Raw genomic sequence first — 15,769 nt, forward strand, 5'->3', positions numbered from 1 at the left:
GAAATGCTGAACATGCTCACACTAATATAGACTACAGCGAAGTAAGCCTGTGCCGCTTTTTACTTAAAATTATAGTTGAATCTAATTTAACATGAGTGCAAATGATTTTGACTTTTGGCTGAACTATCCCTGTAAGTTTTCTTTAAAGGAATAGTTCAGCCCAAAATGAAAAAGCGGTCCATGGTATATATTTATTTATCATTACTTCACAAGTAATGGCCTGAAGTGGTGTGCATTATGACCGCTGTGATGTTTTCATCAGCTGTTTGGACTCTCGTTCCGACGGCACCCATTCACCGAAAAGGATCCATTGGCTAGCAAGTGATGTAATGCTGCATTTTTCCAAATTTTGGATGGCCTGAGGGTGAGCACATTTTCAGCCGATTTTCATTTCGGGTATTCCTTTAAATCCACTAGACCATCGGTTCAGAAAAAAAATCTGTTCAAATGCAAAACAGGGAGAATCTTCTCAAAAGCGCGTCTGTGAAATATTGGTAAATGCTGTACGCGAACAACTTGTGTGTAAATCAGCCGGGATGTGCGGCGAACGCAAATCAAACGAAATCAAACAAAAATCGCCACAATCGAGTACCGGCATAAAAAATATTGATTCTGAATTCACGCAAAAACGCAAAGTGCAAAATACCAGGAAACAACTTGCAAAGAAATCCAGAAATGATTCGGTCTGCTTTTGTATCAGCTGTCACCGAGACGTAGCAAACACACAATTGAAACCGTCTTCAATCTTCAAGGCGTTTCAAACAGCGCCATTCATCTCCATACTTCTATCATCTATCATCAGGCTGGGAAAAAAAAAACATTTCTGTCAAACAACACTGGCAATGAATCTTTAAAACGAATTAAAGGATTTTTATCCAAATTATGCAAATCTTCCAAGGATATTCGACGCCCCACGGAAAGAACTGCTTCTGAATTTAAACAAGTTCAATTCTCCGTTGGCTCGCAGACCATGCGGGCCATGAAATTTCTCTCAGGGCTGCAGCTGCAGGGATCTACTTTCTTTGTACCCCATTGCCTTTAAAGCATCAGAGCTTGTGTAATTTGGCACTGAGTACTTTCACTTCCTTTGGGCAATGCATCTACTTCATGACGGAGGGGGGAATCGGCACAATTTACCCCCGAAACGGTCTCTAGCACGACGACTGGGGCATGAAAGCACGAAGAAATGTAATTAAACGAATGTCAAATGCTGAAGCTTTGCAGATAGAGTTAATTACATCGTCACCTGTGAATTTAGAGGGCGGCAACAATAGTGAATTGTAATTTCTGAGAGGGTCTCATACGCAAAAACAACTCCACGCTCAATGAATTCCAATTACCCGAATACACTGGACTGTGAATGGGAACGAAACGAACGAGGCAGACGCTTATTTGTCTCTTTTACGTGTTTTTATGCGCAAATGTTTTCATCACAAAAAGATCGCACTTACCCTCATGCCGAGTTCGATGTTTTCTCCTCCGTAAACCTCCATGCCGGGGTCGAGCAGTCCGATTTCCCCAAAATACTCGCGATCCACCACAAAGGAGCAGCCGATCATCGCAGGTGTCCTGCGTGCAAGAAATATACACGAGCATTCATATTCAGACTTTAGATAGATAAGCGTAGTTCAAATCTATTGACATATTTACTGAGAGATTGAGTCTTACTGATATAAAAATGTGAATTAAACATATTAAATGCACATATTCATATATATATATAATGCACTTTTCTTAACATAACATCTAAAAATGTGTTTAGACGCCTGGTGTCACTTTTCATGTGGATTGCATGAATAACATTAGACTGAACGCAAAAATATAGTGCATGATGTACACCTGCAATAGTTCAGCTTTAACAGAATAAAAAATATACCAAGCATCTTTAATTGTGCGTCAGATCTGCCTCAGTTACGAAATTAGTTTCAGTTTAGCAGGCTTTAAATACGTACTAAAAGTGCAATAGATGGACGGACAGATACAGCAGACAGATAGATGACTCTGAATATGGCTGGGGAAAGAAGTGCTGATGAATTAATAACCCTCAGAGGGTTAAGTCGGCTGGAAATCATTCACGAATCAGAGGTTGCAGAATCTGCCCTCTCACAGAGCATGAAGAATTTCTCTTGAGTGGGAGTGAGATGAGCTAGAAGTCATATGTAAAGTAGAAAGCGTGTGTGTTTAAACAGAAATACACACCGCTGACGGACCGCACGCTCAGAGTAATCAGGCATATAGCAGAGAAAAGTGTTTATTTGTTTTTGTAAGTGCTACTCTATTTCTTCCCACTCTCCCTGTATTCCCACTTGGTTACTAGCTCTTCGGCGTGTAATATTAGAACGGCTCCACATATGGCAGTTTGCTGAGAAGGCAGTTGTCCCTGGTTTCTCGGGTCAGAGACGCGCTCAATTCAGAAGAAGTTCAAAGTAAATCGTCTCCGTGACAACCTTGGAAACAGGAATGATTAAAGTGTTGAAGTAGTTATAAATGATATCCTTTACAATTCCTTGTGACCACTAAACCATTCATAAGGGTTGTTTTGTTTTGTTTTTTTAATGAGATTTATATATCATCTGAAAGATGGGTAGGACGATATTTGGCTGGAATATGAGGGTGCGAGAGAATCTAGATACTGAGAAAATCGCCGTTAAAGTTGTACAAACGAAGTTCCTAGAAATGCCTGTTACTAGTCAAAAATTAAGTTTTAATATATTTAAAGTAGGACATTTACAAAATATCTTCACTTAATATACTAATGATTTTTGGCATAAAATAAAAATCTATAATTTTGACCCATATAATATACCCTGGCGACTTGGCGACATGACAATGCAAAAATGTTACTATATATATATATATATATATATATATATTTTACATGTAAATACTTTCAAAATATATCCTGCATGTGCGTTTTAATATATACATAATATATATTATGTAAAGAAAATATTTTATTTTGGATTCGATTAATCATGACGATCATTTGAAAGCACACACAGACATATATATATATATATATATATATATATATATATGTGTGTGTGTGTGTGTGTGTGTGTGTGCAATTTGTTGTTATTTTATAGCAAGCAAGTAGCTAAATAAAACATTTCTTTCTTTTGTTTTGGCCTCAGTATGTCGGGGTCATACAGAAACTACAATATGGAGGTTTGTAAAAGTTTTCTTACCGAGTTTACTTTTCACTCGTGCTTGTTCTGAAACTGAACACAGCGAGGGGGCGAGATGATTTCGAGCCGACCCTACGATCCTGTCAGCTCTCCACAGACAGAACAACTGTTGTGTTTCACAATCTCAAGATGAGTTGGTCATTGAATGTCATTTTTGGTTTGGTGCTTTGCTGGTGGGTTGAAAGTGAGCTGTTTGTTGGTTAACCACAGGTGGGCCTCTTTGAGAGGCTAATGAATGCTAGATGCGCAAACAGTTCTACTGTGATCCACTGTTTAGATAAAAAAGAACAGAGAAAAAAAAAATCTAATCTAAGAGTCCTTGTGTAAACACTGCCGTCTCCAGGAAAATATCTCGCTCATTTTAATACTGATTTAATTGATTCAGTACACCGCAATTACCACACATACTCGAAAAGAAATGTTTTCATTGCACGATAGTCTTTGTGGCACGGTATGCTTTTTGCCAATACTGACATAAACGTGCATTCATTACGTACAGTGCCAATAAAAAATATCCACACCCTTGGAATGCTTCGTTTTTTTATTTTAAAACCGCTGAACCACCAATTTGCTTTCATCCCATTTTGTGAGACTACTCCTCAATTTTTAAAGCATCCGCACGATGCATAAATGTCTGTTGCTACGTTTAACGTTTGTCCTTTTCAGAAAAATAACATTTTTCAAATAACAGCAGGCATTTAATTACAGCTTAAGTTAGTAATAAGACTTATCGTTTTTATTCATTTTAAAGTACGTGCAAAACATACTAACATCCGATACTATTTACAAGCGCCGTATCTTCACAGCCTTGCCAGGGTGGTCTTTCTGGAACGTTTTCACGTGGGATATAGCAGTTCTCCCTTTAGAGCGACTAATTGCTTATTTACAGACGTTTGAACCGGACTGTCCTTCATTTAACAGTAAACACGACTCATTTAAATGAACGCTGCCGCAGTGTGCTGTGAGCATTGGGATCCTCGGTGCTGGATAGCCACAGGCTCGCCGAGCTGCAGTGGATTCATCGAGGGTTTGAGAGAAGTGGAGCTGGAATGATTTCCAATAGCTCTTTGACACACTGCAGGCCTGCGGGCGGCCATTTTAACCTGTCAATATCAGCACTTGAGAAAAGGGTTGCATGGACAATGTCTACCGCCTTTTTCTGTAATGAGATTTAGCTCAAACGTTTAACTCATACTGTTACCTCGGGTCACATATATGTAATTTGATTTTTTTTTTTTAATTGAGGTTTGAGGTACAGTTGGAATCGATCCGGAGAGATTCATCGTCTTAGTCGAACCCTCATGTTGTGATCCGGAAGAGGATTTTCTAAATTATCCGCAAATAAATCCGCAAATAAAGCAATCAATGAGGCCTCACGATCAGCTCGGAAAAAAAAAAATACTTGATTTGGTGACAATATAGAATAATAAAAGGTTTACATGCATTTTTTTTTACTAAGAACACCAAATTAGGACTTTAAGCACAGTGCAAAGGCTAAATTAGTTTGGAAAGATTAACTAATTAAGATCCTAAAGCGCTAGGTAATCTGATGAGACGTGACGCTAGCAACACGCAGGTCCTGAGTTCAATTCCCAGGAAACACACTCGCTAATAAAACATTCATACCTTGAATGCGCTTTGGATAAAAGCATCTGCCAACGTAAAAAAAACCAAGACGTTAAGCAGCAGCAACAACAAAAAAATGTACTTTGACTTTAAAAGATGTTTTAGCTCATAAAACCTATGTTGATTTCATTGTATTTGTAACAAATGACAATAAAAATGTCTGCAATACAGTATGTGCGTTACCTAATTGTTAAAAAAAAAAATCCGTGACAGCTCACACACACCCAAAACTAAAAATTTCCCTAAAACGTGAAGAGTTTCATACATACGAGAGTAGAAATCATGGGTTTTTATTGTGCATTTCCATTTATCTCAATCCGACTGCATGTGCTGCTTTTTTTGACTAGGTTCGAAAAATGAAAACACGATGACATGATAAAAACCACGCTTTTTAAGAAGACAACCAAAAACTGAATGAGCTGTAATAAAATAAATGAAAAGAAATGAGATCGCACGTCGGGAGCTCTCAGGGTATAAGATATCACTGAAAAAATACAAATAAAAAATAATCAAAAACTTTTCGGAAGCCGGTATGAGGCGTCACAGGGATCAGCTCCAGTAATATTGGGCTACAGGCCTAGTTTCTCTCTCCAAATAGCTATCAGTCAGAGGCATGAATAATGAATGGGATTTCTGCTGTCCTGATACTCTCACACAATAGTGACCTTGACCAGATTTCATACGAAATGAAAAAGTCCACTCTCCTCCGGCAGGGTATATCCATTGCTCTCGGGGGTTTAGGACTGAGCTGTAACAAAGCTCATTTAACCAAGTTGGTTTTAAGCATAAAATGAGTATTTGACTGTAGAGGTTCACGATTTGAGAACCGCAGCTGACACCAGCCTTTGCTCCAGGGTATGAATACTAAGGCGATATCTTCCAATAATTTGCATTAATTTGTTTGTTTGTTATGATAATGCTCACTTATCTGCAATAGCTTAAGTATTAGTGCACCTAAAAATGTTTTTTAATTGCACTAGATCAGTGGCGTCTACAAACGAATAAGCTTTTTCTCAGCTGTAACAACGCTATACTGATTGATATTTCTCTTTGTTTTGGCTAGCATCGAGTATAAACGTCTTCCGCAACGTTTGACAACTAGAAAACGTCTACTGCAATTGAAACCGGACACAATTTGAAAAACACAAAACTCAAACTGTCATATTAGTTTGATATTTAATGAATTAAACACATTTCCGCAAGTAATATTTGAGCAAAAATTGGATTTTTCACAGTTTTAGACCTGAGACTGAGACACATATTATTACTATTTCAGCTCAGTCATGCTACGGCTTGAACTGAGTGACCAAAAAGTGATTATTTATTCGATAACTTCCATGAAGATATTTAGTAAGTTTCCTACTGTAAATATATCATCGATTAGTATGAATCGCTATTATTGGTTATATTTTCCATATAACATGATGGCACTTGATTTTTTTTCTCAGATATTCCAATATAGTATCTGTTAGAAATACTGTTCCAATGGAAAGCTTTTTTATTCAGCTTTCAGGCGATGCATAAGTCTCAACTTTGACAGATTGACACTTAAGACTTAAGCTTTTTGTGGTCTTTGTGGTCTAGGGTCGCATTTTATTAGTTCATCAGCTCCCTAGGGATCAAACCTTACCCACGCTGATCTTAGTCAGAAGAAATTCTGATTCGTTTAGGTCAGAAACATCCAAAACATCCAAACAATGATGTCAAACTGTGGTAAAGAGAGTCTTTTTTTGGTACCGGCCACGCAACCCTAAAATGTGGGCTGAAACGCTTTTCTGCGCTGTATAAAAACGAATCCTTGAGGGATGCAAAAACACAAATGCATTTATTGCACATCCAGGAAACCGACGCCACCTTATCGCATCTGAAATATTCATCTGTTATATCCCTGGTCATTTATATTTCAGAGAATGTCCTCATGCATTATGGAGTGGCCCGCTGGATGCCCTTACCTGATGGGGGCAGTCTCATCGCCTCTGTCCAGCCAATCCTGCGGTGGGATGATGTACATGCACCAGAGGCCCCAGTTATAGCCGTGAGCTGCATTAGCGTATTGCTGCACCTCAAAGGTGTTGTACTTGATATTATCTATCGCGGGGAGGATTATCCTGGTGTGATCTTCTTTCACTCTGGTGAGGATAGGATCAGCCCTGAATAAATGATAGAGATCAGAAAGAGAAAGAAGATCAGGAGTCGAGACACACCGAGCCTTTCTTACATTCGTTTTTTCACTCAAATAGCGGTTGTTATATTCCTGCTACAAAAAGCAGCACAGGTAAAAACAAGCGTTAGGATGTCAATGTGAAATGTTTGTAGAATATTTGATTAAAAACGCCTATATTTGAGGTTGCAGCTACATAATTCTGCTACCGGGAAACATTTTCGTATGATAGCGCCCTTCTCGGATTTCACCCGTCGTACCGAACTAAACCAAATATTTAATGAGATATCATTTTCAGTGTTTCTTTTTGCTTTTGATGAATAATTAAGGTCGTTGACGAGGTGCTGCTTTCGCATTTTTCGCCGCGCCTTTTCGAATCGGTGAAAAGTAATACAATTTGTACATCACACGGCCCGCGCACTTAATTGTAACGCGGAAAGGTCTCTAGCACGCTGACACCGTAAATAAGCAAAACAAATTAAATGCTACTCTCTCGTTCGATTCGCTCACCTAGCGTACAGCTTCTGTGTTTACTTTAAAATCCGTGCGGCTGTTTCCAAGAATAATCTCGGGCAGAAAATTGATTCTGTCATTTTTGGAAATAAGCTTGTATTCCATTATCGAAACCGGTGTTGGTTTAAAAGGAGAACAATCAAGCCTGACAGCGTAATCATCACATATTGACATCTGCAGCAGAAGCAAATATAAGAAAACCTGCAAAAACGTTCCATCAGTCTCTCATCAATGTCCTTTTTCGTGCCTTTTTCCCAACTCGCAAATCATTTTTGTCTGGCGTCATTCTTTGACCCCCGAATCTACTACTTTTTTCCGTCCGTGTCTCTTCCTTTGGTGTCCTTGGTTTTTCCGAGGTCATCCGTAAAAAGCTCAATCACATTAAGGTAATAATCAACACTGAGACGTGACTTTTAATAGGGCTGTGAGTGGGGCCTTTAGAAAAAAAAAATAGCCGGCTGAGAGGCTCCTTAATGCAAGTGTGCAATTAACAAGAAAAAGAGTGTTTTAAAGAGGCTATATACTGGTGTCATCGAGGACAGAGGGGTTTTTTTTATATAGAGAATATATTTTGGCAGGATTTCCATAGATAGTGATTGTGGGACATCTTTAAAGCAATGCAGTTTGAGTCTGTGAGACTTTCATAGTTTTTTGCTCACCAAGACCGTTTATCTTTTTAGATAACACAGTAAATACAATAATATTGTGAAACGTTGTTACACTTAAAAATAATGTTTTCTATTTAAACATATTTTAATAAATAAGTTCTCAAGTGGCATTAATCCAGTCTTCAGTGATCTATCAGAAATCAATTTTAATATAATGATATGAATTATTTAGTATTATTATTAAATGTATATACACTTACTGATTTATTTTACACATTCATTTATATTATTGTATTTTATGCACTATATAAATATATTTAATATACAAACATAACATCTTTCCTTAAATACATGCATGTGTTTGCATGTATATATACAAATAAATTATATATATATACATATATATATATATATATATATATATATATATATATATATATATATATATATATATATATATATATATAATAAATAAATATACACACACATTTTTATCAAAAAAGTAAACACAAATAAAAAAATATATTTTTCTCCCTGGTTGTGTCACAAAATACCAAAACTTGTGCAAAATACCAAAGCCCTACACTTCAGAGTCTTTATTTAAATCCTAGAAAAACTATTTAGTCTACACTATGTTAAAAACAACAGAAACCAAGCCCTGTCACATCAAACTGCCATCTATAATATTGAATATTCTTCTACAGAAGTCTGAGTGAGACCACACGCTCTTTCTTCAGAAGCTGGTCCTGTGTGGATGTGAGGATGTACTGATACGCCGTCCCTCTTGTGAATCCTCTATTCATCTCCTCTGTCCTTGGGCCGCTGGCGTCACAACCTGGACCAGCTACACGTGAGATCCCACAGGAGCCCATTCTGGGCTATAATAAACCAGCGGTGTGCAGATACTGCAAGACTCAACATGTGCAGCACGCTCTATTGGGCGCCCTTTCTTGTGATGGTGAAAAACAAATCCGATCGCTTGATAAGTAGAGCAACCGCATAGAGGGTTCAGATACTGTAGTAAAAAACGGTTTAGCTGAGAGGAAAGAAAAAAGAAAATCCTAAGCTTTTTTCTACTCGCTGACTTTCACAGTTAATTTTTTCTTTAGTTAAAAAAAAAGATATCTATTTCTCACAGTTGCAAGTTAATAACTTACAGTTCTGAAGATATTTTTTTTTACTCAGAGATGTTTTGCAATTCTGAAGAATTGTGCAATATGAAAAAAAAGGCTGAATTGATTAAAAGTTTGGGTAACACTTCAGAATACAGTGCACTTTTTTAACTATTAACTATGACTTCTCCCTCAATAAATTCCTCATTTGCTGCTTATTAATAGTTATTAAGATGGTTGTTAAATTTAGGCATCAGGGAGTATTAGGGATGTAGAATAAGGCATTAATATATGCTTGATTAGCGTTAATAAATGGCTAGTATTCTGGTAATATGCATGATAATAAGGAACTAATGGGTTTAGCGTAAAATAAAGTGTTTGTTCCTACTGTTACCTTTTTTATTGTTCAATCCTGTGGCAGGTACAGGAACTAAAACTATTAAAAAGTGTTTTTGGGTAATTACATTACAGCCGAAGTGAACAGCAGCACATTAAATATGGTAATGAGGAAATACAGCATATAAATTAATCGGGAGCACACAAGAGAAAATGCCCAGCTGCATTCGTTGTATCTTCTGTGAGCCTTTTTTACAGTCTGACGTTATCACCGAGCGCTAATAATGCCACTGCGAGCGGGAATATGTATCCGTCAAACTAGTGCAATGAAAGAAAAGTTACAGCCCACGCTTGATTTACTCAAAGAGAACAAAAACAAAAGAAAGAGGGAGGGGCAAAAAAAATGAAAAACCTTTACAGTATCTCGACGCACACCGGAGAGCGACCAAACAAACATATCGAGTGCCACAGAAGACAGAAACGTAATAATATAGACAGGAGCACGGCAATGCAAAAGTAAAAATAAATGCTGCAAAGTGCTGCACTGCCCGCTCCGAGCTGAATGTCCATTACTAACACGTCTGCCAGGAATTACTGGGATTAATTACAAAAGGGACTCTCTACGGTGTATGAGACGGCGTGCGGAGGGCAACAGCGATCAGTCCTTACCCACAGAATGCGTCTGATGAAAGGGCCAGGAAAAAAATCAGAAATGATCAACGGGAAAGTCTCGGTGGTTACTGCTGTGCTACAGCCTTCGACTGGCCACCACGTTTGAAAACGTCAAATACCTGCACATTTATTGATTGTTTATCAAAAAAAAGATCAAAATATAGTTTGGAGTAAACACACAGAGCTGTACAGAAGTCTCCAAGAAATCTGGAAATGTGATTTAAACATGCAAAAAATATAAAAGTAAGTTTCAGGATTATCACACTAATAATAATTACTACTTTTCCAGGTCAAATTTTCATCCAAATTGTTATGCCAATAATATAATTCATCAAGATCTGTGCTAAATATAAATAAAAAAGTGGATAACAGAACGTTTAGATATTTGGACTCTACGTGTTGTAGTAAGTTTTGCTTTTGTTTATGAAAACTATTCAAAATCTTATATGATTAATGCTGAGCTGACACAAAATGTTCAAACTTCAACATTGAAAAGCTTAAAAATACGTTTAAGAACTGAAATAAGTGCATTGTGAAATGGATGAATTAAAGTGAAAGCACGCATATTATTAAAAAAAACTATAATATAATACTATATAAATAACACCAAAATATCAGCGGTAACGAAAGTGCGCCAATCTGCTCAACGATGACGCACTGAAAACTAATTTAAGACAGTACAGTCCCGCCGTATGTCCATCCCTCGAATGAAATACGGCACTTACCTTGACTGAAGTCCATGGGGTACATCATAAATCACTTATACTCTTAGCCGAAACAATAAAGCGCTGCACCCCGTGCGCAGTCACGGACGGTTTGCTGAGCAAACGGATCTCTATCAGCCACCGTGCTTGACTTGGCATGTCATCTTACGGAGGTAAGTCCCGCTATCCTCCCCGTCTCCGTCCTTTCACAGATAGCCAGGAAACGCAGTCCTCGGAGATTAGCCCCCCGTTCTCCGCGGCCCGACGTGTGACGCATCTCCAATCGGGAAACTTTCTCTCATGTACCTCTATCAGAAAATGAAATCTGGCCTCGTTCACTGTGAAGATCCCACGAACGGTGCGTGGTTAGGCTGGGCCGAAACCGTTCCCCGAAGCTGCTTTCTTTATTTTTTCCCCCCTCCCGTAGCAGGATGGAGGATTTAATTTTTTACATGCTGTTTTTAAGCACATTATGGATCTGTTGAGCAGCTTAGAAGCTGGGATAGATTTATCGCCTTTGGACATGATGCAGCCCGTCACGGTGAAGCTATGTTAGCCTCATCCTGTTAAATGTTTTACTTTTTTTTTCCTCTTACATATTTACAAAATGTTCCCGGGAGCAAGTCCATCACATCACGGTATCTTATTCCGCAAAATCGCGCTCTAAAAATACACGAGCTCAAATTAAATAGTAAACTCGTTACATTAGGTCGAAGCCTGCCCACTTGCGTCGCCACTCATATTAATGCAACCATAAACACAATGACTAATCGCTTACTAAATACGATGAATAATTAATGTCATTTTGGAGAAGCCCGTACAACTAATCATGTCTAAATTCCTTCAGTGTCAAGGTATATTCAAATCGCAGCTCGCTAATGGGTGATATCCCAGACGGATACTAAACCCACTCACCATTCAAACAGTATTTGTCCATCATTTAAGTCTCTGACTAATGATTAAAACGATTTAAGCCAGGATTATGGGTCCAAACGTTTAGGCTGGCCGATACGATAGGTCCATGTGACCGAAATACGGAAAGAATCAACAGTATTATTAGCCCAAATTAAAAATGCATGAATTGATTTGCATTGTATTAAAAAAAAACAGTCAGTTCTGAGAAAATCTGCAGCATCTTGTAGCTGTCTATTAACCAAAGGACAAAGAAAATGTATTTATTCTATATTTTGTGTCTGATAATTCTGTACATTCCTGATGAAGCGTACAAGTATATTTTTATAGAGAATCAGTATTTAATCGGTATTATAGGCTAATGGTTTTACATGAATAATATCGATAATAAAATGTTATATTATTATTAGTGCTGTCAACTGATTAAAAAAAACTAATAATCGCGATTAATTGTGATTAATCTCAACTAACAGTAAAGTTTTTAAGTATACTTTTTTCACATCCAATCTTTAAATTAATTTACAAACAACATAAATGCTAATGAATATTTGTTTAATGGCATGTTATTTTGTGACTGTTTGTGACTTTTCCCGCTAAGTAGCTTTAATCATTGACCAGCTATCGATTTTAACATTTAAAATACCTAGTTACAGCTTATAATAGCGATTAAATACTGATTTCGCGATAAAATTTACTTGTAGGCTTCATCAGAAATGCACAGAAGTGAAATTGAAGCTATCAGACACGTTCTAAATGAAATATAGATGAATCCTTAAAGCTAAAACGTCAATTGTCCTTTGATTAATAGACATCGCAGCAGCTGGAAATGGGTTATGTTGGGTGCTATTTCTTTAAGAGCTGCAGCTGCTTATTTATTCTCAACTCTGACCCTCTTCGGATCTTAAAGTCTATTTTAACAAACGGACAGGTTAAATCGAGCGTGCTAGACGAATGAGACAGCGCTGGGCCGATCCAGACAGTTTTGAAAACCGATTAAAACGCGTCTAAAACATGTCTCGCTTGATGCGGTCGTAAGGCCATTCTGCAATATTTTTATCGCATGTGTTCACTAATTATCATTAAAAAGAAACAAAGGCAGAGTGGAAAACCCCTTTGAGACTTGCGTGTTTATTTAAATGAATCAATATTTCTCCAGTGAAGTGACTTCGAACATGTCTCAAGCAATCAGAACCACTGACCAGAACTAACGTTTCATTTTATTCAATAACTATACAATGTGTATAGGGAGCAAAAACAACCTGAAATAACCGTCCGTGCCAAGTTCGACTGTCTGGTTTTTGTTTTTGCGGCACAGTGATATCATTGATCGTCTAGAGGAGGCCTGGCACCGAACCTTTAGCTGCGTTTTGCGAGTAGCCTACTGTGTTTGTACTTCCAACTGACTGATTTCAAAAACGCTCATCCCTCATACTTCATTAGCTCTAATCACTTCAAATATTTCTTCTGAAATTCTTCATAAGGTTTCAGCAGATTAGTGTGGTAAAGGGTGAATCAACAATTATGCAAAGCAGCTCCGGAAAGTCTTCAACAGTGCATGCAAACTAATCTAAAACTGCACAGGTCTGACAATATCACATCAAAGGCTCTAAAAAGCCACCAGTAAAAGCATACTGACATATTTTACCAATATCACACCCTCACGTTTCTTACTTTGTCACATACAGATGCTGCACATGTCAATTTACAATGTTTCCATTGGTTTTCATTCTCTTACCTGTAGACACATTTACAGACTTTTGGCTCCAGATACAAATTAAACTATTTACAAATTAATTTACATTCGATGTAGCGTAGTGGTTTGAGATTCGATCCGACCTGACCCCGCACAAAGAGAAATCTATAAACTATCACCACGTGCCCCTCAGCAAGGCACTTAACCTCTCATTGTTCATGTAATAACTGTACCGTGAGTTGTTTGGGATAAAAGTGTCAGCCGGATGATAAATCTGAAATCATTTTTATCCTGAGATTCACTTCCTGAGCTAACGTAAACATCTGAAAAAGTATTGATTAACCAATCGAAAGGTGATTCCAATAGTGTAACTGAATGATAAAGGCCTTGGAGGTTCGCTTGAAATGTTCAAGAGATCTCCTGGAGAGATCAGCCCAGGGAAATCTGTGTATTGATTAATGTTTTCATTGAGACATTGAGGTCTGAGTGAATAGAAGTCCCCACTCAATAATGTAATTACTATCTATCTATCTATCTATCTATCTATCTATCTATCTATCTATCTATCTATCTATCTATGTCTGTCTGTCTATCTAGAAAGACTTAATTCCAACATTCATTGGAAATCGTCGCGAATCCCATTATTCACGATAATCCCATTATTTAATAAATGCGGTCTATGTTCATATTTCATTTGACCACAAATTTAAACATTTTTGTCCTACTGATTTTGAGAGTGCTTTTCTGATCAATAAGCTGCTGTGTGGTACGTGTAGGATGTTATCTTACGGAAATCACTCATTCACAACGTCACCATGGTAACCACCGTTAATGCATTTCAGAGTAATTAAATAATCAGATGTAGATTTAAACTGATCTGTGTCTCTCTGCATAATGTTTAGGTTGAATCCCAATCCACATGCTGTATTTGTTCAGTCTAGTATGCGAGATTAGAAAAAAGGACACTGAAAACTGTACGTCGCCAGATTTCAAACCTTTGCTATTTTGTTTGTTGTTTGTTTTTTGTAAAACATAACACGGTGTTAAACACCAGCATGTCATTGAGTCTAGGACGGACGCTAGGACCAAAAAAAAAACTGTAAACGTTTAATTAAATGACATTTTCCTTGAGTAAATTTCACGTAACAGAATTTTTATAAGGCATGCTTTTAAACTAATATTAATTTTAGTAGTTCGTCCATTCCCAGTCATTATCAGAGGAAAGCAACAAAAAACATCCTACGACCGAACCATAAGCTCTACTTTTCAGCACAGTGTCAAATATAATCTAGCAGGACTTTGCCTTTGCTTATACAATATAATGCAACAAAAAGGATTCATCCAGTTCCAAACGCAAATGAATTAAGTGAACTTCTATTTCACGCTGTAGCTCTACACACACACACACACACACACACTTTTTCACTCACTGTGAGCAAGTGCAGCCAAGTCCAGCAACTTAAACAAGGTCACATTCTGGCCCGCATAATCCATCTCAGTTATCAGTTTCTGCCATCCTATATTGCCATAATATGAAGAATAGAATGTTTTGGCACCTTTGTTTATGAATATATTTATGGCTTCAGTTATCACATCCACTGAAGCAAAGACGAAGGCATACAAATGGCCTGTTGTACACGATTTACATCCAATTCAGCAATAATCTCTGGGAGCCTTCGGTGCTCTTGCACATGAAAGGACAGCAAATCGTTAAAAGGAATTTGAAAGATGAAATTAAAAGCCTAAATTGCCATAACTTCTGCGGACGTTCACATACATTGGTTTAGCTATATTAGTGAGGAACAGGTGATATTTTCTGTCCCCTAAAACCCGGGTTTCCTACAATACAGATGATTTGAGATTGTATCTTCCTCTTGGGGAGGTTTGGTCTTCACAATGTAGGCAAAACCTTCCAGACACACGGAGCAAAAGACAAAATCGATAAAGCTGAATGTGTGCCACTTATAGGACCAAAGATAGGAGAAAAAAAATATTTTTATAGGTTTTTCAAACTCTCCTTGGTCTTGCTTCAAACTCAAAACTCATCATCGTGTGAAAACGAGCTTTCAGAGTCTACAGTTTTCAAGAAGTCAGCCTAAGAATTGCTTACGTACAGTAACTGGGACATAAAGTATTTCTAAAACTGAAAAGATTACACATTTCAGCTCTAAAAACACATCAAAAGATCAAAGCATCACGCTCACAGAAGAAGCTGATAAACAACTTCTGCACGCTTGTTCATAT

General features: G+C 37.5%; 1 protein-coding gene across 3 annotated transcripts in view; it reads right to left on the minus strand.

The window, feature by feature from the left end:
• galnt9 (polypeptide N-acetylgalactosaminyltransferase 9) overlaps positions 1-15,769 on the minus strand; it is a 70,004-nt gene that overhangs the window by 23,860 nt on the left and 30,375 nt on the right. Inside the window, exons 1-3 of one of the 3 annotated variants that reach the window (XM_043238167.1) lie at positions 10,942-11,134; positions 6,767-6,964; positions 1,452-1,569 (exon numbers count right to left, since the gene is read on the minus strand). In XM_043238167.1, the coding sequence (XP_043094102.1) occupies positions 1,452-1,569; positions 6,767-6,825 (177 nt within the window). In that variant the 5' untranslated portion in view covers positions 6,826-6,964; positions 10,942-11,134. Of the gene's footprint in view, positions 1-1,451; positions 1,570-6,766; positions 6,965-10,941; positions 11,135-15,769 lie in introns of those variants that run through there. The other 2 variants (XM_043238165.1, XM_043238166.1) reach the window with 2 other exon arrangements.

The sequence above is a fragment of the Puntigrus tetrazona genome, chromosome 5 (genome assembly GCF_018831695.1).
Source record: "Puntigrus tetrazona isolate hp1 chromosome 5, ASM1883169v1, whole genome shotgun sequence".
Taxonomy (NCBI): Eukaryota; Metazoa; Chordata; class Actinopteri; order Cypriniformes; family Cyprinidae; genus Puntigrus; species Puntigrus tetrazona.